Source organism: Rhinopithecus bieti, unplaced genomic scaffold, assembly GCF_001698545.2.
Source record: "Rhinopithecus bieti isolate Rb0 unplaced genomic scaffold, ASM169854v2 scaffold_757, whole genome shotgun sequence".
NCBI lineage: Eukaryota > Metazoa > Chordata > Mammalia > Primates > Cercopithecidae > Rhinopithecus > Rhinopithecus bieti.
Genome location: NW_016803289.1, coordinates 940,044 through 966,847, shown reverse-complemented (window position 1 = coordinate 966,847; position 26,804 = coordinate 940,044). Strand labels below are relative to the sequence as shown.

Here is a 26,804-nt window from a genome sequence, read left to right as displayed (position 1 = left end):
TACCATGCTTTAGCTTTTCTGACTAGCCACATCAATGTAGCATGTATCTTCATATCAACCCCCAAACACCGTTCTCTGAACATTTTGAGCTTCTCTAATCCCCCCCGAGTATCCATTGCTTATTTTAAATTTTCAGGGCTAGTTCTACCAAATCATCTTATCTGAGAATTTTTTATTTCTAGAGACAGAAGATTACTCTGTCTCTAGACAGAGTGTGTACGCCATCATGCCTGGCTTATTTGTTTGTTTGTTTGAGGTGGGGCGGGGGGGGGGGGTCTCACTTTGTTGCCCAGGCTGGTCTCGAACTTCTGGCCTTAAGCAATCCTCCCGCCTCCACCTCCCCAAAATCTGGGATTACAGGCATGAGCCAGTGTGCCCAGCCCAAAATTGTTTTTACCAACTTTAAAATATAATTTTTAAAAAATCTTAAATGCCTTCCACATAGATATTGTTGATTTTTCTTTCATTTCTCTTGTCATGGTAAATCCTCTAGGAATGCTCTCTGAAAAGCAGCCTAATTCATCATGCAGTTGCCTTCATCACCATCACTTGTTGAAAAGTCTTATTAGTATGTAAAGCAGTTCTAATTTGGAGCTCTAAAATTACCTCTAAAAAACTCATAAACTGAGAGTCATCCATAATTAGATTTTTTTTTAATAGGACTTCTAACTTGTTTTCATTCTCCAGCTGTGTTTGATCTCAGCCAGCTGTTGATGGGACTGAGGTGGTTGTAAGGGTTGGGGAAAAGAAGAGGAAGCGCATCTCTGCAGAGTGGGTGGGGGAAGCTTTAGTTCTCAGTTTAAAACAGTGGTTCTCAAAGTGTGGTCTCCCACCCTGCAGCATCAGAGTCTCATGGGAACTTGTTAGAAATGATTTCGTGGGTCCTACTCCAGACCCACTGGATCAGGCCATCAGGTGAAGTTCAAAGAACTTGGTTCAGATGTAGTGTTCACTAAATTACAGACTGTAGTCAAGATTTTAGGAACAGCTGGTTGAAAATAATTGCCTTGACTGGCTCTAGTGACCCCCAAGGAACATACACCACTTACATGTATGTTCTCTTCATTCATCATTTATGGGTATATTTGTATTACTCCACAGGGCTGACGATTTGGTATTAGACTTGCTAATAAGCAGCAGCCATGTGGTCCTGCTATCTGACAGTCAGTACAGTCACAAGTATATTGTATGCAGCAGAGAAGAGCTTAACAGCCAGCCTCCTTCCACATTCTGCTCTCAGGAAATAAGCAAGGGGAGGATCCAGAGGTGTCATTTGACACTGACGACGCAGTACTTATTTCCTATGCAAAAGAGCCCAGGCAGGAAGACAAACCTAAATAAGAAGCTAACTTCCGTAAGAAGCTGTAAAAAGAGTGATGCTGGCAGCTGCCTTTGCAGACTCTTAACTCCAGCAGCATGAATGTATCCTTTGCTCATCTCCACTTTGCTGGAGGGTACATGCCCTCTGATTCCCAGGACTGGAGAACCATCATCCCGGCTCTCTTGGTGGCTGTCTGTCTGGTGGGCTTCGTGGGAAACCTGTGTGTGATTGGCATCCTCCTTCACAATGCTTGGAAAGGAAAGCCATCCATGATCCACTCCCTGATTCTGAATCTCAGCCTGGCTGATCTCTCTCTCCTGCTGTTTTCTGCACCTGTCCGAGCTACAGCATACTCCAAAAGTGTTTGGGATCTAGGCTGGTTTGTCTGCAAGTCCTCTGACTGGTTTATCCACACATGCATGGCAGCCAAGAGCCTGACAATCGTTGTGGTGGCCAAAATATGCTTCATGTATGCAAGTGACCCGGCCAAGCAAGTGAGTATCCACAACTACACCATCTGGTCAGTGCTGGTGGCCATCTGGACTGTGGCCAGCCTGTTACCCCTGCCAGAATGGTTCTTTAGCACCATCAGGCATCACGAAGGTGTGGAAATGTGCCTCGTGGATGTACCAGCTGTGGCTGAAGAGTTTATGTCGATGTTTGGTAAGCTGTACCCACTCCTGGCATTTGGCCTTCCATTACTTTTTGCAAGCTTTTATTTCTGGAGAGCTTATGACCAATGTAAAAAACGAGGAACTAAGACTCAAAATCTTAGAAACCAGATACGCTCAAAGCAAGTCACAGTGATGCTGCTGAGCATCGCCATCACCTCTGCTCTCCTGTGGCTCCCCGAGTGGGTAGCTTGGCTGTGGGTATGGCATCTGAAGGCTGCAGGCCCGGCCCCACCACAAGGTTTCATAGCCCTGTCTCAAGTCCTGATGTTTTCCATCTCTTCAGCAAATCCTCTTATTTTTCTTGTGATGTCAGAGGAGTTCAGGGAAGGCTTGAAAGGTGTATGGAAATGGATGATAACCAAAAAACCTCCAACTATCTCAGAGTCTCAGGACACACCAGCTGGCAACTCAGAGGGTCTTCCTGACAAGGTTCCATCTCCAGAATCCCCAGCATCCATACCAGAAAAAGAGAAACCCAGCTCTCCCTCCTCTGGCAAAGGGAAAACTGAGAAGGCAGAGATTCCCATCCTTCCTGATGTAGAGCAGTTTTGGCATGAGAGGGACACAGTCCCTTCTGTACAGGACAATGACCCTATCCCCTGGGAACATGAAGATCAAGAGACAGGGGAAGGTGTTAAATAGATTTAGTTTCAAAGCAAAACAAATTGTGATTATTGTATTTACTTGTACTGCTGCTTATCAATATTGCTGACTTTACAAACTGTAATACAATTATTACCATTAGGAATTACAAAAATATTTCACAATCTACACTCTCCAAATGTGCAATGTGGTAAGTAGAGAACCATGTTAGAAGTAATAATTATGTTTCAGAATTAGAACCTGGCTTCCCAAACAATTTAAGTGTTGTGTAAAGACATTGCTGTCAGTGATTAGATAGCCCAGCTATTCTGTCATTTGTTCACAATGGTTTCACTGGGTACCCCCTAGGACTAGCCCTGTAGTGGACCGGCTGGAGCCTGGAGCAGAGGTTCTGTCAAAGTTGAGCCCCTCTACCTTCAGTTTCATCCTGGACCTGCTAGTCCTAATTTTACCTACCAAATTGTATTTCACATAACCAAAGCTCAAAATCTACTTTCACTTGAGATTTTTAACACATTAATGATAAATTTTAATGAGTTATCTTCATTTACTTAATAAATGTTAATTTACTTGATGAAAAGTCCGTATCATAATGTTCATGACTGAAGGTCAAAGAAAAAGAAACAGCACCTTATTCCAATTCTGGACTAATTTCAACCCATGGCTGGTTCTAGCTAAGTTTAAATAAATTCCAACTTATACTAAAGCCTGCTTCAGTGAACTTTTTAAAGCTACCTGAATGAGTCTTCAGTTTCTGAGAATTTTAGCAGCTTTCCAATGACTTTCAATAGTCTGATATGGGGAAAAAAGTACTTTAAAATGCCCTCTCTTCACTTCCAAAATGTGGGACAGTTATTTTTCTATAAGCAGAAATGTGTTCCTCTTAATATCTCCTTTCTCCCAAGATAAACCATGGTTAATGATATAGGTATAGATTACTCCTCAAATATAAATAGAAGATGGAGATGGTGATCTTTCTTGTTAATGGTACTAAACTTACCCTCACCCATAACGTTGAACTTCAACCCTACTCAACTTTTAAAATACTATAGGATTTCTAAGTTATAAAATAATCGAGCAACCTGAGAAAGAGATTGATGTCAAAAAGGGAAAATCCAACAAACACAAGACAGAATTTGGTTAAGAATACAAAATAAAAAGCATAAGGGCAATGCAGAAAGAAAAGCAGTAAAACTGTGTACCCAGACATATGGTAAAATTTGAGTCATAGGCAATAACCATTCATTTTATAGCAAGGTAAAACATACCCAGCAAAACATGGTTATGATACATTTCTTCCCCTTTTAAGTATAATGACATTTGTCCATGATGTTTGATTACTTTGTTATGGAACTCGGGTATTTTCACTGAAAGGCTCCCTCAGAACAGAAAAAATGCCTTTAGGGCAAACCAAGCAATGCAGAATCTGAAATATAAAGAATATGTTATGGAAAAAAAAAAGATGTTGTTTTTTATGTTGTGTATGGGTTTCCGGATTCTTTGCTTTTCATAAGTGGTCATAGTTTGCTTTTAACACAGGAGGTAGGGCTATATTCTTTTTACTTCCTTCAATACAAATTTCATGTAAAGCTCATGTATTCAAATATGGTAAAATTTAACCCAAGAATCCAAAATATTGTTTTGTGATATGGTAGTTACAGAAAGGATTATCATTGCCTGTGATTATTTGAATTAATAGTTTTTATGTTCATTATATGGAGGAAATTTAGGATGTAAGCTTCTAGGGTTTGACACTTTAAACTTGCAAAGAAATAAAAATAATTACGTTTTACTTCAGATAGTTTCTGGAGATTTAAAGCTGTCTTTGTCTTGAATTATCATTCCAAAATCATTATTAGGAACAATGGAGCTTTATGGAGCTGTTTGACCTTAACACTGGAACATGTCTCAGAATGAACTTATTTTCAGAGTTTGCAAACAAGCACCAAATCAAGATGCAGACACTGGAACAAAGAGTAATCACAACAAACCTTTCATTAAGAACCTGATACACAATTAAGTCCTGACTTGATCCCTTAAAAAATCTGCTTAGAGAAGTTTGATTTGTGTCTTATCTGCTCAAACCCGGATACTTTTAAGACAAAAGTAGGAAATTAGAAGAGATATCACCAAACTGTTTCCTTCTCACTTCTCTACTATGAGAAACAATGTAGTAAGTGGACAAACAATACTATGTGGAATTCAGAATAACAAAATAAGGCATTCTGGAAACTTTACCCTTGTGAGACAGTCATATTTCTACATACTGCATTACAGTTGTGCTCCTCTTGGCAAGCACTTCAGTTTCATTCCTCAGAGTACTTAAAAATCACTCAATGAACTTATAAAATGAACTTCAAAGAAAGAGAAAAAAGGAAACAAAAGAAGGCCAGGTGTGGTGGTTGATGCCTGTAATCCTAGCACTTTGGATGGCTGAGGTGGGAGAATGGCTTGAGGCCGGGAGTTTGAGACCAGCCTGGGCAACACAGTGAAACCATTTCTTTAAAAAAAAAAAAAAAAAAAAAAGCCAGACATGGTAATGCGGTAATGCATTCCTGCAGTCTCAGCTACTCAGAAAGATCACTGAAACCAGGAGTTCAAAGTTACAGTGAGCTATGATGGCACCACTGCACTCCAGCCTAGGAGAGAGTAAGATCCTTTGTACTAATTAAAAGAAAAAACATATCCTGTTTATCAACTTTATAGCTGAAGACCTTAGTCTGATCAATGCTAGGTTCCTACACACAGAGTTCACAAAATTTCTATGACACTTAATAGATTTAAGCTAAGAACTATATAACATGAATGTGAATGTGTGTGTCTGTGACTATACACACAACATACAAACACAGATCTGTTGGTATTCCTTCTTTCCAGGATTTGTTACAATCATAGTGGGTATGAGATAATGGAAAATAAATTATTCTATTAACATATATATTTTCTTAAACATTTTATTTATGTGGCACTCTGAAGTGAGCAATCTATGAGGGGATAAAATAAAAAGATTTGTTTTCAACTCGGGAGGTAAAACTAGATATATCAATTTGGAACCGATTCATGGTGTGATGCACACAACATGTTGAAAGAATGCCAAAAAGGCGCAAACCATCATACAGTACAAAGGACCAAAAACAAAAAAAACCCAGCATCTTCTTGCTGTGAGGCAATAAGGCACTGCTAAAAGACTTGAGCACCAAAATGATTCTCTACAAATTCTTTCCTTTTATACTGCAATACTGATTATATTCAAACCTTTAAAACTAGGCAATACTTAAGATTTAGAGTCAACTTACTTTGTGCGAAATTCTATTTGCTGCTTTTTTAAAATCAGGTTAAAATAAGCTCTTAAAAATTAAGTAACAATAATCATATACAATACAGATATATAAAAAGGGTTGGTTTATTGTAGTTCAAATACATAAACTGAACATTCAAACATCTTAAAATTAAACTTTAGCAACAAAGTTTAACATTCAAACAGGAGTATAGTTTACAAGAAACACCCAGAAAGGTAATTTGTTGTCTAATCCAGAATATTGATAAAGATCACTTAATGGTGAATAAAATATGTTTAACCAGTGGTTCTATTCTGGCCAACATGTTAGTTATGACCGTGGTTCCATACCTGAGAAGAAATTACTACATAAATCTTCTCTTAGGCTAAACAACAAGACTTGGTCTATAATTCAGAGGGGATAATCAAAGCACATAAGTGAACAAATAAAACTAATCTGATCTTTAGAGACAAAGGTAAAAGTATTGTCCATTATAATAATCGTAGCCTCTGGAAGATAAGAATTCAATTTTCAGTGTCTTCTCTTTTACCCGCTTTAAAAAAAAAAATCAAAACAAAACAAACCCCAACTCAGGTTTTCTTGGAGTCTGTGGTATTTGCATCTGGCAAGTTCAAGCCACAAATGCTCTTACTTCTTGCATGTATTAACACTGCTAGGAAGAACGTCACCAAGTCACTGACTTCCACACCTCATAAAAGGATGAATTTTAGCTTCAAGATTTTAAGATTTACTAGAGACAGCCTATATTTGAGTATGTATGTCAGTCATGCCACACAAAGAAAAGCATAAATATTTCCAAAGTGTTCTGTTCAGAAACTGTTCACAAATGCTTCTCCTTCTGTTTGTCAGATGGTTTTGCAATAGGTTGACTAATGCACATATATGTAAAAACCTGAAAATTGGCTCATGCAAGCATTTTGAATAGATACCCCTGTGGAAGAGTATTTAGAATTATTTTGTTGATCGTCTTGTGGGCTCTGATGCTGTGGGTGGTGGGGGTGGACCCCGGCGATCCAGGTCATCAACATATGCCACAATCAGTTTACGCCTCTCCTCTGGCACACAGTCCAGTACTAAATACCGTTTGTCATTCTGTAAAATTTTTTCTACATCTTTCAGGTGCTGATCAGATTCTTGGATTAATTTTTTGGATCTGAAATAAGAAAAAGAAGTCCAAGAATTACTGACTGCTGTTCACAGGTCTTTCAGAAATGAGCTGGAAATGTCCATCTAGTTCCTAATTGTGTTTCCACTTTTTTTTTTTAAGAAAAATTTCACTGCAGTGGTCACCTTTGTAAGTCGCCTCAGCAAAGACTCCAAGGAGTGAAAGGGCCTCAGAAGCTGAATTACCCTCCCACCCCTAGTGGTGGTCCCTCCAGATCAGGGCTGAGGGTGGGTGGGTAAATCTTGCCCGTGCTGTACCTGTTCTGTGGATGAACAGAGGACTTCAGTCTGCGGGGCTGCCAATCCCAGCATCTTTCACAAGCTTTCACTTTCACATCTTTCACTAAATTAACTATAAAAATGTAGAAAGAAGTCTTACTTCACATCTAATTTAAAAGCCCAAGCTGATGCAAAACATTAAGGATCCTGACCAAAAAATCCAAATGACAAAATATCTAAAAACCACACCCTCAGCACTATCTAGCCTCCCGTGCACATACCCTTTATTAAGATGTTTCAAATTTCTCTCTTAAAGAAGAAAAGCTGGAGCATGAAACAAAAATGGTTTCCTGCATACTGACTGGTAAGCAATGCAAAATTGTTTTCCTGATGATAAATTGTTAGGGGTGAAGAACTGTTGGGTTTGCTACAGAGAAATCTTGTTTATAGGCTCTAATTTCATAATTTACAATTTGTATTTAAATGTACCCAGCAAAATGCTTTCCTTTGAGGGGGGAAAAAAAGTTTATGCTGAGCTTACATAGATGATTTCATGCTTTAACCACACTGAATAGTCTTCAGAGGAGGCAAAGATAACTGATAGTGAAAGATTATTTTAAAAGACTTTTCATGAAATACAATTCTTACATAGTTGAGGGTATTCCTTAAAAAAGCAGTGAAGTAAAAAAAAAAAAAGGTATGTATTAAAACTGGATGGGTGGGTAACACAAAATAAGAATTGACATCTGGGCCCTTTCTTTAAAAAAAAAAAAAAAAAGTATGGTAGATATGGGCTGTATTTGACTTTGGACAGAAGTTGGCATCTTCTTATCCCTAAAAATTAATAATGTGTGTGAATGCAAAGAATGCTCTGACCATTAGAGTAAAGACTAGTAAAGAGAATGACTGCCAATATGAAACATTTCATTGCACACACCTATATGTTATAAATTTGGTCTCTTTCAAAAGTGTCCTGAAGTCAGCTTTGGCTGTGATATATTTGTCTCTGATATATTCTTCAAATTCTCTTTGCTTTTTCTGTTAAAAAAAAAAAAAAAAAGTTAAGATTATGGAAATAAAGCCCACTAATTCCAAAATAAACATCAATTATTTATTAAACAGTAATGTTTAAGTCACATAATAAAATTCAAATCTCAAAAGAAAAAGGCAACAGGGTACATTTTGTTCATATATAAATTTCATTAAAGCACATAATCTGCAATGCTCATTTTTGTGTCATACAGAAAGAATGAGGAATCATAAATTAGTAGTGGCTGAAACTTGAGCACTTCCTATGCGCTACACTGCTGAGCATTTTATGAGGATCATCTACTTCAATCTTCCTAACAACCTCATGAGGTGGACACTTAAAAATAAGGATATTAAGGATTAAGTGTTCACTTCCTGCACACTGTATTTTTAACTTCAAGAACAAAAACAGTAATTTGTGGATACAGCAACTGTAGGTTAACACTCAAAACTTAACTTACACAGTACTGAGCATTTAGCTTTCCAGCAAGCCAAAAGTTATAAGATGAATCAACTCTTTGGACTTAAAAAAGACTTTATTATCAATTCTAAACAGTCAGAAAAGTTGGAAACTGAGACTGGGTCTACCCCTCTTTCCCAGTCATGCATATTTTATGGTCCAAACATCTACAATCCAATAGACTTTGAGGGGGAAGAATATTAGATTTATGAGTTTTTATAAAAGATGCCCAGACCTAGAGAAACCTATCAGGAAAGGGGAATGATGTAAAAGAAAACAAATAAAAGGCCTAGGGATAAAATGAACTGTAGTAAACAACACTTTTCTTAACATCATTCACTGTTTCAGACCTTGAAGCATATGAGAACTAGCGATCTCGTCACAGGGTTCTATTAGTCAGGCTTAAGAGTCAAGTGCTTTGATAGTTTGGTACCAATTGCCAGCCTAAATATGTCTGTCTAGTGGTACCTGACTAAAATAAAACTGTAGCTTCATTAAACCTCTAAGATCCTAAAATACAGGCTTCACCCCAAGCATTAAAATGTTAAACTTTCTATTGTGCTCTCTTGCTAATTTATCATGCAAGAAACAAAACATGAACTTAAAAATCAGATTCACTTCTCATACACTTAAAAGTAATTCACTTAAAACAATCAACTTCATATTTAAGTATTTATAAATTGATAGTAAATCTTGACACAAAATCCCCTTACCCTGTCACTGGAGGAGAACTTAATACACCGAGGATCTTCCTTAATGATTTTTTTTACTTCTTTCCACGTGGATGTTAAGGTAATCTTTGAAAAGACATGTGAATAAAAAATATAAATACAACTCACTTTTACTTAGGGGGTCAAACTGCAGCACATATGGTACATAATATTACACACTGACCTGCGATCTCTTGTAATGCCCAAGCGTAACTGGACTAGTTAGGGACAGGGAAGCAGCGTTAATGCAATTTCTTTTTGTTGGCTTGCCACAAGAGTTATTTTCATGGCCATACTTTCAAGGTGGCCTAAGACAATCACCTGCAAACCCTGTATTTACATGGGCAAACATCGTAACTTCTGAAGAAACCATCACCAAAAAGAGAGCAGATAAAAAGGAACAAAACCTGGATAACAAAGCGTACAAACTGCCGAACAAGAGGCCACAGTACCAAATTGAAAATGGATCAAAAGAAGAAATTTGCTAAATCTATTATCAGGAGGGATCACTGACCATACAGCTAAGGACATTTTGAATTACTATAGGAGCAGTTATGAATGTGAAAACTAGAAAGAATAGGAATTTCTAAATAATTAAGAATACCATAATTTTTTTAAATCAGAGAATTGTCATATAATGAATTCCAGTAATGAATCTAAAGACCATGACACTAAAAATAATATCAATGCTTTGCTTTAAGAAATTACTAACAAAGATTCATCCAGATTAAAATGAGAAAAATAAGAGACTCTTACCGCAGAAGTTTCATCCAGAAGTTGCCTAAAGTGCTCCCTCTTTTTTTTGGTAAGTGCTTCAATGTGTTCATTAAAAAGTTTCTCTTTCTCCTCTCTTTCCAATAAGGATCCAGATTCCCAGCGGTGATCTTTTCGGAGGGTCCTACGAGTATCAGACCATGACACATCTGAAGAACGTACCTGAAGAAAAAAAATTATATATATATCACCAAAGAGACTTATCTGAATGTCTATTTGCACTCCATGTCCACTGCAGCATTATTCACAATAGCCAAGATATGGAATCAACCTAAGTGTCTATCAACAGATAAATGGATAAAGAAAATGTAATAAATATACACAATGGAGTACTACTCAGCCTTAAAAAAGAGGAAAATTCTATTCATTTGTGGCATGGATAAACCTAGAGGACAATATAAGTGAAATAAGCCAAGCACAGAAACACAAATACTGCATAGTCTCACATTTGTGGAATCCGAAAAAGTTGAACTCATAGAAATAGAGGGTAGATAGATGGTCACCAAAGTCTAGGGGGTAGGAGACAGGACAAGGGAGAGAATGAGGAGTTACTTGTGAAGTTTCAGAGAGACAGCAGGAATAAGTTTTGAGATCTACTGTACACCAGGGTTAACTAAAGTCAATAATGTATTCTATATTCAAATAACTGACAGCAAATTCCAAATGTTTCACCACAAAAAATTACAAGCAAACAAAGTGATGAATATGTTAAACAGCTTTGGTTTAATCATTCCACATTATCTACCTATATCAAAACAGCAACTGTACCCCATAAGTATATACAATTATGATTTCTCAAAACAATTTTTAAAAAGAAGACAGCATAATAGAAGGCATAACAGGTCAGGCTGGCTCACCAACCAGCAAAAAGATATGCTTCATTGGTGGTAATGGCATTAAAAGTTAAGCCACACTACTGCCAATGTGAAGAAACACAGACTAAAATGATAGGTAAGAAAAGAAAAATATAAAAACATTTATTTAACCAACACTTACCAAGCATCTAAATACAAGTCAGATAAATACCGTGCTTCACAGTAAGATTACAAAATAAGTAAGACGCTATCCCTTCCTTCAAAGAGTTCACTTAAAAAAGAAGAAAAAAAAGGATAAAAAGTGCAGGCGCGGTGACTCACGCCTGTAATCCCAGCACTTTGGGAGGCGGGTGGATCACCTGAGGTCAGGAGTTTGAGACCAGCCTGGCCAACATGGCTAAACCCCATTTCTACTAAAAATACAAAAATTAGCTGGGTGTGGTGGCACGTGCCTGTAGTCCCAGCTACTCAGGAGACTGTGGCAGGAGAATCACTTGAACCCAGGAGGCAGACGTTGCAGTGAGCCAAGATCATGCCACTGCACTCCAGCTAGGTGACAGAGACTCCATCTCAAAAAACAAACAAACAAAAAAACCAAAAAGGATAAACATGTAAGCAAATAACTGCAAGTACAGGTAGTAAGTGCTGCAGAGTCATATGCTGAGCACAAGGATGGTCTGAGGAACAGTGAGATCGAATCTGCCTAGATGGGTCAGGAGTAGCCTCACAGGAGAGATACTTGAGTGTACCCCTGAAGAACGAGAAAGTCTGTCACTGCAACAGGAACACTTCCAAATCATTTCAGGTAGAGGGACTGCCATGAGCAATGGAAGGATGGTATGGTTCATTAAGCATGTTCAGCAAGGTTACAGTTCAAGGAGCAAATGAAGGAAGCAAAGGTGTTTAGGAAATATGAAGGTGGGAGGTAAGAAATGAACCATCTTTTATATTATGCTAAGGAGGCTGAATGTGACCTGCAGGAAACTGCTGGGAGTACAGAGAACCTTCATCCCCTGCAAGTAACCAGGAGAGTGACAAAATTAGATTCGTTTTTTATGAAGATTTCTGTGACTGCAATAGAAGAGACAAATTTGAGGGAATGTTAGAGGTAGGGAGAGAAATTAGGAAACTACTGTAATTGTCCAGGGTGTAGGACAAGGTTGTCCAACCCGTGGCCCACAGGCCACATGCAGCCCAGGATGGCTCTGAATGTGCCCCAACACAAATATATAAACTTTCTTAAAACATTATGAGATGTTTTTGTCTTTTTTTTTTTTTTTTTTTTTTTAGCTCATCAGCTATCATTAGTGTTAATGTACATTTTTCTTTTTGAGACGGAGTCTCACTCTGTCACCAGGCTGGAGTACAGTCGCACAATCTCGGCTCACTGCAGCCTCCGCCTCCCAGGTTCAAGTGATGCTCCTGCCTCAGCCTCCCACGTAGCTGGGACTACAGGCACACACCACCACACCGGGCTAATTTTTGTATTTTTACTAGAGACGGGGTTTCACCATGTTGGCCAGCCTAGTCTTGAACTCCTGACCCCAAGTGATCTGCCCGCCTTAGCCTCCCAAAGTGCTGGGATTACAGGCGTGAGCCACCATGCTCAGCCATGTTAGTGAACTTTATGTGTGGCCCAAGACAATTCTCCTTCTTCCAATGTGGCCCAAGGAAGCCAAAAGATTGGATACCACTGGGTAGAGTAAGAAACAGATGCAAGAGAAGAAATCAGAAGTGACAAGAGTAAAAAGTTCCACTGAAAAAGAGAAAAGAAATAGCATAGGAGAGATGTGACAAAGAGAAGCCACCCCCAACACCAAAAAATATTAGCAAGTAGGACAGTAGTCTGGGGGCATTCACTGTAGGGACAAAAAAACCCTACATACCTCAACAACCATGAGGGGTAAGGGAGAAAGATTTACAACGAAGTTTCAGGGTATCTCCTGGGGTCAGTTACACTTCCAGTCCTCAATCTCATACCATCTACAAGTATAACTGATCATCACAATGATGGCCCTAAATCATCAACAAGAAAGTTAAATTGTGTTCAGCACATTTTATTTCTCACTATGGCAGGTAAGTGTGTGGTATGTCGACTTTCATCAAGAATGATAAATAACAAAGTTGTGAGACTAAATGATTATGACTTTCCATATATGCAAAATGCCTAACTTCTGAATTTGTTAAATAACTAGAGTTTTTTCCTATAGTAACAGTACCAATACCAAGTATTCAATTTTTAAATGCTTTATAATTTAGCAAATTATCTCCCTCAGAATTGAATAACATTAAAATATTCATAACAGTAATATAATAAATTTCCAATATCCAGTACGTTAGAGAAAAAAAGTAAAATATTAACATATACCATATCAGACAGAAGAGCTTTGAAATTCTGGATAGCTTCTTCTCGTTTGTGCTGCTCTCTCTCTCGATCTATTTCTTTTGTTTGTTCTGAACGAGCCTTTTGAACCTCCCTTTCTCGTTCTCGAAGGCTTGCCTCAATGCGGGCTTGCCTTTCAAGCTCCTTTTCTTTTTCTGAGTCTAAATTCTGTAAAAGTAAAATTACATTATCCTTCTTACCAACTCCATCAAAATATGTTTTACAGAATAATCAGCTTGCCAAATAAAAAATTCCAAATCTAGTTTTTGCCCAGAATATACCTAAACACTGTGTATCTCTCATCTCCAAATCAACTAGACTCTCATGTTAAGAATACTAACAAGCAAAATTCCAAACCCCCAATAGAAAAATCCCCAACAACAACATATACCCTTAAACACAAGTTAGAATTGTATTATTCAATGAAAGTAATACAAGTAAACACAACAGTTACCTTGGCTATTTTTTCAATGTACTGTTTGAAAAGATCTTCTCTCATTGATGAACTATCTACTGCTTTGTAACGTGGATCACTTTCTACTTTGTCTTTTACTTTGCTCCATCGAGACTGACTGTCCAAGTGATGATTAGATAACAGTTCAAAGAAATCCGATTTAATCTGTATTTTGAAACAGGTAGTGGGATGGGAGGGAAAATAATGTACTATGAGAAATTCATCATATCTTAAATATTTACAACTAGAAAAAAAATTCACTTACCTTAAATATGCGAATAACTTTTAAAATACAGGCATTTAGAGTAGAATGAATTACAGTAAAAGAAAAGATCAGAAGTGTTCTTTTACTAGAAATGTAAACATCAACAAGCATATAGGCTTTCATCTAAAATTTGCCAAATTCAAGATAAATAATACTTTATAAAGAAATTATTCAAATATAGAAAAGGCTTTTTCAGATTATTGATAACTTCAGATCTCAGAACTGCCACCTATTCTTAGGGAATATAAATTTACATCAAGCTGCATTTATTTTTAGCTAAGAGTCAGGCTTATGAGCTGACAATACTTTAATATCAACATGGTAAAATGATTTATTTAAAAAACTATATGGATAAAATTTTGGCCATTGAAATTAATAAGACATTTAAAAATCACTGCAAGTCATTACAAACTTATACTGTCAAATGTCTAAAATCAAAATGGGGTAAAAATTTGTATTTTGGTGAAAAAAAGGCAGTTGTACACCTTGATATGTGAGAAAGTAATAGAATTTCTATGTTCATAATTAACCATTACTAAAAAATGGTATTCGTATCTTCTATACTTTTTAGCATTAAACATGTATGCCTATACCATTACAAACTCAGAATGTAAGTGTTTATCCAGTATTATACTCAACTGAAATACCAAGTTAATAACATTATACCAAAGGTATTAAACATTAATCCTTCAGTATCAACATATACAACTACTTAAAACCCCTCTCCAAAACTGTATTTCTTATTTATTTAAATAGGTGAGGAAAGGAGTAAATGAGATAGTTATTTTTATGTATGCCTGAGGGCCTAATTGTTTTAAAATTTAATCCCACGTATACTACTTTGTACTTCTACCACAGAAGATACCCAAGATAACCAAGGTCATTTCAACAAAGGATTCTGACCATATTAAGAACCCCTTCCTTCCAGTAGGAACTGAATATGGACCTTCCCACCTGATCAGGGGAATCAGGATTTAAAATGTGTGTGCACAAAAATATATGAATCATTCCTTCTGCCTAGCCTAACACTATCATTTCCCCTTACAACTTCATTTCTCCTACTGGAGGATTAAAAGTGAGACTGAGGCCAGGCACAGTGGCTCATGCCTATAATCCCAGCACTTTGGGAGGGTGAGGTGGGTGGATCACCTGAGGTCACAAGTTGGAGACCAGCCTGAAAAACATGGTGAAACCCCATCTCTACTAAAATTACAAAAAGTTAGCTGGGTGTGGTGGCAGGTGCCTGTAATCACAGCTACTCGGGAGGCTGAGGCAGGAGAATCGTCTGAACCCGGGAGGCAGAGGTTGCAGTGAGCCGAGACTACACCACTGCACTCCAGCCTGGGCAACAAAAGCGAAACTTCATCTCAAAAAAAAAAAAAAAAGTGAGGTTGATGTCCTTTCTGGAAAATACTTTTAAGGTTATAAGAAACAGAATATCTGCATCTGAAATGTTTGTAAAGACAAGAGCTAATCAGCTGTGGATTTCTCCACTACTAAAGTTGGCCTTTCACTTTGAACTAGTAAGAAACACTCATAAACCCAGTATTTCCAGACAGTGATTAAGAAACCACCTGATGTAGTGATGTAACTTAAATTTTTCTGTTCATCTTGCCTACTTTTTATCTGACATGATGAACACCAAATTCCTAGATGTGTTTGACAACTGGAAGGCAAAATTTACAAAATTTATGTTAAATAAAACATGCAAGTTATATCAAATAGGAATCTTTCTAAGCCACAGGAATTTGTATTAGCTTAAAACAATTATCATATGTTAGACATGAAACCTATAAAGTAAGGATTATCATATAGGTTTTTAAATGTGTGATGTATAAACAAGTGAACTTTAAATAAAATTAAACTTTAACTTCCTTTCATTGTGGACATTACCATGACAGGTTATAAATGGCTTACTAAGGCTATCAGTATGAGAACAATTGCCTGACAGCTGCATAAATGTCAAAAAATGTCATTTACCATTAGCTGCAATTCAAGGCCTTATTATTCTCCCCATTCCTTACTATAATGAAAATAATTTATTCACAGGAAATTTAAAAGAGAGGGAAGAGAAAAATATGTCAATTTCGTAACAGTGGATTAACTCCAACTACGTACAACCTCAAATGTGCTGTACAAAAGGTAAAGTATTTGAACCATAATTTTATAAAAATTGGTTATAATATTACAATAAAATAGCTTAAGAATAGCTACTTTGGCAAACAAAATAAGTAGACTTTTTTTTTTTTTAAATCCCATTCTGTTGTCCAGGCTGGAGTGCAGTGGAACCATCAAAAGTCACTGCAGCCTTGACCGTTTGGGCTCAAGCGACTCCCCCACTTCAGATTCCAGAGTAACTGGAACTACAGAAGCACATCACTACAACCAGCTATTTTTTTGTTTTGTTGTAGAGATGGGGGTCTTGCTATATTGTCTAGGCTGGTCTCAAGCAATCCTCCTGCCTCAGCCTCCCAGAGTGCTGGGATTATAGGCATGAACCACCGCGCCTGGCTGATAAGTAGACTTTTAAAGGCATTTTTTAATAAAATGGAAAACTAGTAGTAAAAACTACATGAAAATGATGCTCTTACTGTGAGAATGACTCTACCTTGAAAATGTTACTTAAGAAAAACAAGAATTTCACCAGAAGTCAATGTTCTTCACAGGTTTTCAAAATTAGTTTTAAAATTAGTTTTAAACCTTTAGTATTCACAGCTATTGATTCAACTATCACAATGCTACAAAGACCAGCTGGAGAATCACAAGAACAAGGAAATAAATTCTAGTACCATGCTACTGGTACTGCTCTTGCTATCTAATTACACAGTTCCAATGTGATTTTTTTTTAAGTATACACAATATACTTAAGAACAGTATAAATAATACAGTGGAAGTCATGAAAGAAAAATGATAAAACCCCATAAACCAAATGTGCTCAAAATGTGAATATAAAATCCACTATATTTAAACCCTTACTTTAAAGATTTCTGCTTTGATGGCCTAGTTAGTCATTGATTTTGCATTCTGTAAATTGGCTGAGAAAGCTTCACTTTAGCAATTTCCTGCCTTTTTTTCTTTAATCTAGTAATGGTATAAAGCCAAACCTGTAATTTAGAGAATTAAGATTTTTATAGTCAAAATAAAATAAAGCTGAATATATTAAATATTAGATTTATTTAATTTAGATGTCATATCTATTTAATTTCTTTTTTTAAATTAACACATTCTGGGCACAATTCTCATCACTTCATAAGGAAAAAAGACTAAAAAAATGTAAAGTACCGGAACTGCGGGAGGCTAAAGTCACCACACAGAGATACCAATTCTTTCCTCACTAGGGAATCCCATAACACTTTGCGTGTCAGTGATTGACAGCTGTCACTGAACTGATTGACAGGCCGCACAGCACAAAACTGTAAAGTCTATCCACTTGTTATAAAACAGAATACATAAAATAGTTATAAAAAAAAGTGTTTAGAAAAAGAAAATCAGTTACAAATGCAAAGATAAACACATTTAATTTGTATAAAAGCAATCATACAAAATCAAACAATCACTTATTTACTTGATTTTCTTAAATAGGTTATTCTAAAAGTCAAAAGTAGCAAATAATTCATTAACATGATTCTAACTCAACATATAAAATTATGTAGTAGAATTTGATTTTACACATTTCCTCTGAGAAGCATAATCATTTTTTAAGTAAACAGTGAAACAATTCTGGAAAACTCACTTGGAAGCCAAATAAGTCGGATAATTAGGAAGTTTCAGACATTTCTGATAAAAGCTGTTTTAGCTAATACTGTTACTATTTTGAATGAAAGAGACTTCTTCCCAGGAGTAGCATTACTTTCAAACAACATTCCTTAATAGAACTTGTAATATTATAACTTTCTAGAATAAGAGGTAATTGTAAATGTCAAGAATATTAGGCTCCAGAGGTTATTTTTCTGCATTCACAAAGCATACCGGGACACTAAGGAGAGTGGCTGCATGTTTTGATGGTTCACACACCACTGGGGTCATCTCCCTACTATTTTGCCTCCCCAGTGGTAAGCTCCTCTCCACTCCTGACACTGCTATCAAATGACATTTGGAATTCATTCATCTTTAATAGCTGACCTTTAATTCTGATAAGCAGTAATTTATATGTAAGATATGTTTACTGAAAGATTAGAAAGTCACTAAAATGCTGTCTTTTAGAGGGCAAAAAAGATAAAGAAGCTCTTTGAAATTCAAATATTACCACCTATAAAGAATCCTGAAATCTTAGAAGGCACCACCGAGCAGGCAGTCCTAACAACCCGTTCTGAGTTTACCAGGCATCTTAATAATATAATTTAAAGCAAAAGTATATAGTTTAGTGAAGCTACTAAAATAAGCATTACTTAAGTAAAGTGATAGAATACATACATACATAAATAATTATAAAAGCTAAAGAACAGTCCATGTAGGTCCTATTATTTTACGCTGATGGATAAGGTTAGAAACATTAACACCAGCACAGTCCTTTCCCATTCACACTCCCATCAATCACACCACTGGAACTAAAACCATCTTACCTTCTCACCTCTGGTCTTCGAATCTTCTTTCTCTTTCTTCCTAGCAGCGGCCACAAACTCATTAAACAAGGCTTCTCGGTCTTTCATCTTTTCAATTGCTTTGAATCTTGAATCTTTAGCATGCTTGGCTGCAAATTCACTAAAAGTTGCTCTGTAACAAAATTACAAGTGTGCTAACTTTGGCAGTTACTTCTGCTTGTATAAAGGCATAGCAGAAGATACCATTTTTCCAACAACAGTATATGACAAAGAGACACGGGGACTCAACATCTACCTAACAGTGAACAGTAAGTTTCAGAAAGGAGTAAAAAGAGGTAATGAGCAAAAATGTGGTTAAGGGATTTGTATGCTATCAGCATAGAATTAGAATATTTATTATAAAAAAAAAAAGAGAGATCACAGAGTAAAGAATTTGTATGCCTCAAGAGACAAGAGCTCATCAATTTCTACTCTAAGATGAAGCTGAGTCCTGCCTTCAACCATAATAGAAAAATTCTTATTGGATTAGCTGTCTTTCCACACACGACTATAAAACTGGACAGAAGCATATGAGACAACTGATTTCAAGGAGTAGACAACAGAAAGAGTAAGACTGAAATGCCTGAAAGAAGGGAAATTTATGAGGTGCAGAGAGAGCTCAAGTCCAAATAGAGTACCGTAGGCTTAATGAACTGGAGGAAGCAAAGATTAGAGCTTGGGTGAAGAGGAATCTATAAAGAGAGGGTACCCAAGAAAAATCCGACTTAGCGATTACTCATGAGTCCACAGCTAGGCCAAGCTGTACAACAGCAGGGAAAGATCACTCTCTACATCAGGCTACTACAGGATTAAGAGCATAGAAGAGATAATAGACAGAGAATCAGTAGTATTAAAGGGAGGATAGGATCAGGCCAAAAAGGCCACAAAAGATCCACAAGGAAAATAGAGCTGGAAAGCTAAAAGAAACATACTACACTTTCAGAGATTCACACTAACAAAACATAAAGTCAAGCCTAAAGGTGGCAACCAGTAAATGCACTGCCTACTAAAACAAAAAATTTTTTTTTTCACTTTTCAATGAAAGGTAACAGACTCCAGGGTCTCTACACATTAGCCACAAAGTCCAATATTCAATCAAAAATCACTAAATATAAAAGAAACGTGATCCACAGAAAAATTTTTTTGGAGTCAATAGAAACTGAACCCAAGATGTCCAGATGTTGTTCTAAGTAGACAATAACTTTAAAACAACTATTACTGGCCAGGTGCAGTGGCTCATGCTTGCAATCCCAGCACTTCAGCGGGGGCAAGGTAGGAGGATCATTTGAGGCCAGGAGTTTCAGACAAGCCTAGGCAACACAGTGAGACTCCGGCCGGGCACGGTGGCTCATGCCTGTAATCCTGGCTACGTGAGAAGCTGAGGCAAAACAATCTTTTGAACCTGGCAGTCAAAGGCTGCAGTGAGCCGAGATCGTGGCACTGCACTCCAGCCTGGATGACACAGCAAGGCCTTTTATCAAAAAAACAAAAACAAAAAAACATAGCGTGGCCAGGCATGGTGGCTCATGGCTGTAATCTCATCACTTTGGGAGGCCAAGGCAGGTGGATCACTTGAGGTCAGGAGTCCCAATACCAGCATGGCCAACAAGGTGAAACCCTGTCTCTACCAAAAATACAAAAAAAATTAGCTGGGAGTAGTGGTGGGCGCCTGTAATCCCAGCTACTCAGGAGGCTGAAGCAGGAGAAAAACCTCGGAGGCAGAGGTTGCAGTGAGCTGAGATCACGGCACTACACTCCAGCCTGGGTGACAGAGCAAGACTCTGTCTCAAACAAAACAAAACAAAACAAAACAAAAAAACGCCATAGTGAGGCTCTGTCCCTACAAAAAATTTAAAAATTGGTTGGGCATGGTGGCACACGCATATAGTCTCAGCTACTCAGGATGACTGCTTAAGCCCAGGAGTCTGAGGCTACAGTGAGCTGTGACTGACGCACTGCACACCAGCCTGAACAACAGAGCAAGACTCTGCCTCTTAAAAAAAATAACTAAATAAACAAAACTGTTATTATTACACTGAAAGAATCAAAGAAAAACAGGTTCCCAAAGAACTGAAAACATGATCTAAAAAATGAATGAACAAATAAGGAGTTTTGGCAGAGACGCAGAAAATAATAAAAAGAACCTAAAACTAATGAAAAAAAATTAACTGGATAGGATTAACATGAGAGTTGACAATAGAATAAAGAGTCAATTATATGAAGTTAGATCACTAACAATCATCTAATCCAAAGAGGAGACAGAAAAAAGACTGAGGTAGAGGAAACAGTCTCAGGGACATGTGAGATAATATCAAACACTAATATATGTGTGATTATAATCCCAAAAGAGAAAAGAATGAAGGAGGGAAGAAAAAATACTAGCCAAAAACTTCCCAAATTTGATGGAAAACATCAATTTATAAATTCAAAAAGCTCAGCAAACTCCAAATAGGTTAAATGAAAGGATGAGGCTTATGAGGGCTAATGAGCCTACGTTTTAAAAAAGAAGTTTCTCCATAAATAAAAGGCATTATAAAGCTTTCATATATTTGGTATATATTTTAAATATTTGAAGCTTTCACCAGTGGTGCGATCTTGGCTCACTGCAACCTCTGCCTCCAGGTTCAAGCAATTCTTCTGCCTCAGCCCCCCAAGTAGCTGGGACTACAGGCACCCACCACCACGCCTGGCTAATTTTTGTATTTTTAGTAGAGATGGGGTTTCACCATACTGGCCAGGCTGGTCTCAAACTCCTGACCTTGTGATCCGCCCACCTCGGACTCCCAAAGTGCTGGGATTACAGGCATGAGCCACTGCGCCCAGTCAACAATTTACTCTTATAATTAACAAGCCTATACTTAGCATGGTTTTAGAAGAAAAAAATAAAGATTAGCCCATTCAAAAACTATTTAGCTATTTAAATGCAAAAATAAAACATTCTCTTATGTGTTACAACACAGATTATATTTTTAATTATAAACAAAAAACTGGCCAGTTAATCTCAATTTTGAACTTAAAACATCAACTGAAGGTTAAACGTATCACTCACAGCTAACATTTATTATTATTATTATTATTATTATTATATATTTTTTGAGTTTGAGATGGAGTCTAGCTCTGTCCCTCAGGCTGGAGTGCAGTGGCGTGATCTTGGCTCACTGCAAGCTCCGCCTCCCAGGTTCACGTCATTCTCCTGCCTCAGCCTCCTGAGTAGCTGGGACTACAGGCGCCACCATAGCCGGCTAATTTTTTTGTATTTTTTGTAGAGATTGGGTTTCACCATCTTAGTCAAGGTGGTCTCCATCTCCCGACCCCATGATCCACCCACCCTGGCCTCCCAAAGTGCTGGGATTACAGGCGTGAGCCACCATACCCAGCCAACATTTATTATTTTTAAGCTTTGCTGACCAAGGCTAGATTCTAATAATCTTTTGTATGTAACCAATACTAATCATAATATCTAACGTTAATTCAACATTTTTAACAAAGAATATACTGCATATCTGGTTTGAACAATAGATACATACCAATAATAAAATGGCATAGTAAAATAAAAATGTATATTCCAGAAAAGGGATCATATGTAGTCCATTAAATGTTTTATTTTCATGATAAATTAAGCACTTCACTTTATAATTTTAAGATAGAAAAAGCAAGTATAGGTTGGGCATCCCAAATTTGAAATCCAAATGCTCCGAAATCCAAAACTTACTTAGTGCCAACAAGACATTCAATTCAGATTTCTGAATTTGGGATGCTCAGCCAGTAAGCATAATACAAATATTCCAAAGTTTAAAAAAAAATAAAAAAAAAACTGAAATCCAAAAGACTTCTGGTCTCAAGCATTTGGGATAAGGGATAATCAACCTGCGTTGCTATGATTAAACAATAAATTATGATTAAAGAGAAAACCTTTCAAAAAGTGGAAAATCAATATGTAAAGTGATAACTGAATTATTTTAGACTTACTTCTATTACTTACAGGTAACAGGTAAAATATCTGACAGTTTTTATGAGAAAAGACTAAAGTGAACCTTTAGCATTAGATTCCCATGGAGATGTTTTCTTATGACTTGTTTCTTAACTGTGAAAAACTACTTTAAAACAAACAGGATAAAAAATATTTTGGAGGGAAGTGGGTAATGGTTAGTGGTGGGTGACAGGGAGATGGTAGTGACAAGAGACCGACCATGGGAGGTATGACTTAAATTTTCATTAAAAGAAAAAAGACATACAAGACACAGGCACAGTTCAGTAATTTCCCCCTTTCTTTCCCGCTGGAACAAACTCTGGTGCTCTATATTTACTAGCTCTACTAAAAAGTTCTGCAATATTTCTCCCACTTAAAAAAAAATTAGGCCAACAGACAATATTTTCTCATTTTAAAGTTTTTCCTCCTTGCATTCTTCTAGGACTAAAAATGGTCTTAATTTCTATGCCCGAGTTGGATGTATCAATATAACAATACAGGACAATGCCCTTAGTGCCTGATCATTTCATTTTATGAAGTAACCTGCACAGTACAGATCACTTCAACAATTCTGCCTGCCTGAAAAGAACACCAGTAGAGTACTATGATATGGTAAGACTTAGTCAGATCTACTAAAGGGAAACCTCTTTGGAGTTTCAATTATTCATAGACCCATATGGAGTTTTAATAAATATATTCTGCTGAATGATTTGGAAATAAGCGGCAGACATCTTAAGACTTCACTCAGAAATATTTCAACATGCAACTCCTGAGAGTAAAGTCTTTTTCCTCCATAATCACAATACCCAAGAACATTACTATTTCTCTAATAACATCTAATATCCCATTCTTACCAAGTGTCCTCAATTGCTGCCCTCCCCCGCCCCGCTGCCAAAAGTCTTTCATAACACAGACTCAACTATTTTGACCCATGATTTCACTCATTCTTTTGACTCAGAAATAACTCAGGACTCCCTGGAAAGTCTGAACCTCTATTACCCCTGAAGAATATTACATTCTTCGTATCACAAACACTCTATTAGCTTTATTTTCTAAAACTTAAATACCATATTTCAAATATAAAATTATAATACTAAACATACCTTCTTAAACAACATCACTCTTTCCTACCTCCACAGACAACATTAACTATTTATATAAGATGAACCTTTATAATAAGTGCCATTTAACCAGAGACTCCATGATTCTACCCGACAGTTTTAGAATACTGAAGTATTCACAGTAACTCTTACATCTAAGTCATAAATAAGAGTAATTCCCCCTGCCTATACAATTCTGTGCAACACTGAAATCTAGTTGAAATCCCAGCTTCACTTGGGCAAGCTACCTAATTTGCTTATCACATGTAAAAGAGGTATCACATAAGTACCTAAATCAAACTACCTGTGCTGACTGAATATCTGTATGCATATATAAAAAATTGTATGCTTTCAGTCATGTTTACATGTATGTATAAATGCAGACATATATGTTTTAAAGTGCAAATAAGCACATAAGATACCCAGTAAATATTATTATAAAGTTAGGCAAATAAATTTAAAATGTCTCACTGTCTTCAGCCCATTATATGTATTTAATACATATTATCAATCAACTGAAAATGTCAGACACAACCATTTCTAGACACTCAGAAAATTTTGAAACTGAAGTGGTAAAAGGTCCTTTACCACTTCAATTTAATCAAAATAATGTTCCTGCTCTGCAACTTATTATGTATAAATCTTTACAAAGATGGGGCACAGATTTTCTATCATATACTAGTTTCTAAAGAACTTATTCCCACAGGGAAGCACTGAAATCAAAGGTATCTTTCTTAGAGCATTTAGGATTCCTCTAAAGAAAACAAGTAAAAAATAAAGATTAGAAATTTTGGAAAAACTGATAATCAAATAAGGAGCTTTTAGTGCCCAAAGAGCCAAAAAACATATATTTTTTTAATTTTTAAAAACTGATCTTAGGAGAAAATAAATACACTTTGATATTTAAGAGAAACAAACCACATACCTTGGATTAAATTTTGCTTCTTCCATCATTTTTTTGAAATCTTCCTTGGCTTGCATTATTTTATTTTTCTTTTCCCTGCGTTCTTCCTCTGCCCTGGTCTTTACATACTGATCAAACACCTATTACAAAAATCAACAAATTTGACAAGTCAATCTTTCATATAGGTAATTTAACTACCAAATTATTGGACAATGTCTTTGTCCAAACTACACCAGGAAAAACATATTAAATGTAGATAATTATACACAGATAATCTATACCAAGTTTCACTTTAAAGCTTCATTGAAATATTACACAAGCATACAGCTCTCTACTTAAAGGGCTTCAAGAACAAAATAAAACAGCAAAACCCTCTTTAATATTTTCCAGATTATAAATTAAATACATGATTATTATAAACATTTCAAGAAATTCAGAAATGCGTAAGAGAAATCACAGTCTTCTCAAATCCCTTTTAGAAAGAAGTATCAATGGTATAGAATCTGTAGTATATTTTATTTCTGTGCTTCTCTTAAGACCTAAGTATTTTCACTACAATGTAATCATGCTTTTCCTCTATTCTATATTTCCCCCACTTAAAATAGTCAAGATAATGAAATGATCATCTATTTACCGCCTACTTCACACCCTATAAAATGACAGAAGAACTTCTTTTTTAAGTCATAAACCAACAATAAGGAATTGAGAAAGACAGAACCAGCAACTTGCAAAGCTGATGGGACAAGTGGAAAACGATGTGACAGATATGAGAGCACTCAACATAACCTAGCAGTCAAGAAAAACAAAAAGGCAACTCAAGTTTTTTTTTCTGAAACCAGAATCTCCTCAAACAACTCAAGAATAGATAGCATCAAATACCTATGGAGGTGAGGATGGGGCATAGCTAAAATAAGGAGTATTTTAAGGATGAAAAGCTATTTAATAAGTTGTTAAATTGCTAGATTCCCTCACCAACTTAATGTTTCTGGGCACTACCACTTCTGAATGTAAAAGGCAAGTGACTATTCTAAAGCAAACAATTAGCAAACTATGGCCTACGGGTTGTTTTTACACAGCTCAAGAATGGTTTTTACATTTTTTAAAGGGTTGAGGGGAAAAATAGAAAGTCTCATAACACATGAAAACTAAATAAAATTCAAACGACAGTATCCTGTAAATAAAGCTTTAACTGAACAGCCATTCTTAGACCCTTACATATGTCTACAGGTCCTTGACACTTAAACAGCAGTTACAAAGTTACAATAGAGACCATATGGCCCACAAAGCCTAAAATACAAATTATCTGACTCTTAAAAATTTGCTGACCACCTGCTCTAGAAAGTAAAAGAGAGTGTATTTGAACTGGGGGAACCTGAATTGGGAGCGAATAAGGCAAACCAAACCAAAAACATGGAGATTAACCAAACACATACCAAATACTAAGACACACATTTCTCAGATCCAAAGCAGAGAGATCTGTGCCCTCCAGCCAGGAGAGTAGGTCTTTATTGGGAATCTGACCAGCCTAAAACAATGGACTCCAGGGGTTCTCAACAAACCAGCCTAACTCACCCTACAGCATGTTTCTCAACCTTGGCACACTGATGTTTTCAGCAAGATGTATACCAGCATCCCTGGCCTCTAGCCACTAGATCCCAGCAACACTCCCTTCAATTGTGCCAAAAATGTCTCCTGGGGGCAAAACTGCTTGTGGTTGAGAACCACCACTCTGCAGTATAGCCCCAAAGCACGAGGGCCCACCTAGACGCTAAGAACACCCAAACAGGCCGGGCGGTGGCTCACACCTGTAAGTCCCAGCACTCTGGGAGGCCAAGGCAGGAGGATCGTTCATGCTCAGGAGTTCAAGACCAGCCTGGGCAACATGGCAAAATCCCATCTAAAGAGAACAAACTTAGTGGAATCAGAAACTATACAGAAAAATAAAAACTTTAAAGAAAAAAATGTTCCTAAACAACCTCACAGAGCTAAGATAATGCACCCATAAGGTAAGAAAAACCTCAAAAAACATAAAAGAACTCCTAGAAATTAAAAGACACAATAAATTTTAAAAATCTAAATA

The 26,804-nt window shown here is 36.7% G+C and overlaps 2 protein-coding genes across 2 annotated transcripts in view; one reads left to right on the top strand and one right to left on the bottom strand.

Annotated features, from left to right (window-relative positions):
* The first annotated feature begins 1,376 nt into the window (after positions 1–1,376).
* On the top strand, positions 1,377–2,637 carry GPR151 (G protein-coupled receptor 151). Its single transcript, XM_017872190.1, is given in 2 exon segments — positions 1,377–1,403; positions 1,405–2,637. Coding segments are annotated over 2 exon segments (1,260 nt in total).
* Positions 2,638–5,983: 3,346 nt separating this feature from the next.
* The window catches only part of TCERG1 (transcription elongation regulator 1), a 64,827-nt gene continuing 44,006 nt past the window's right edge, over positions 5,984–26,804 (bottom strand). The window contains 8 exon segments of the mRNA XM_017872275.1: positions 5,984–7,050; positions 8,218–8,318; positions 9,483–9,566; positions 10,236–10,415; positions 13,437–13,619; positions 13,906–14,070; positions 18,733–18,883; positions 24,746–24,864. Of these exon segments, the coding sequence (XP_017727764.1) occupies positions 6,849–7,050; positions 8,218–8,318; positions 9,483–9,566; positions 10,236–10,415; positions 13,437–13,619; positions 13,906–14,070; positions 18,733–18,883; positions 24,746–24,864 (1,185 nt within the window). The 3' untranslated portion in view covers positions 5,984–6,848.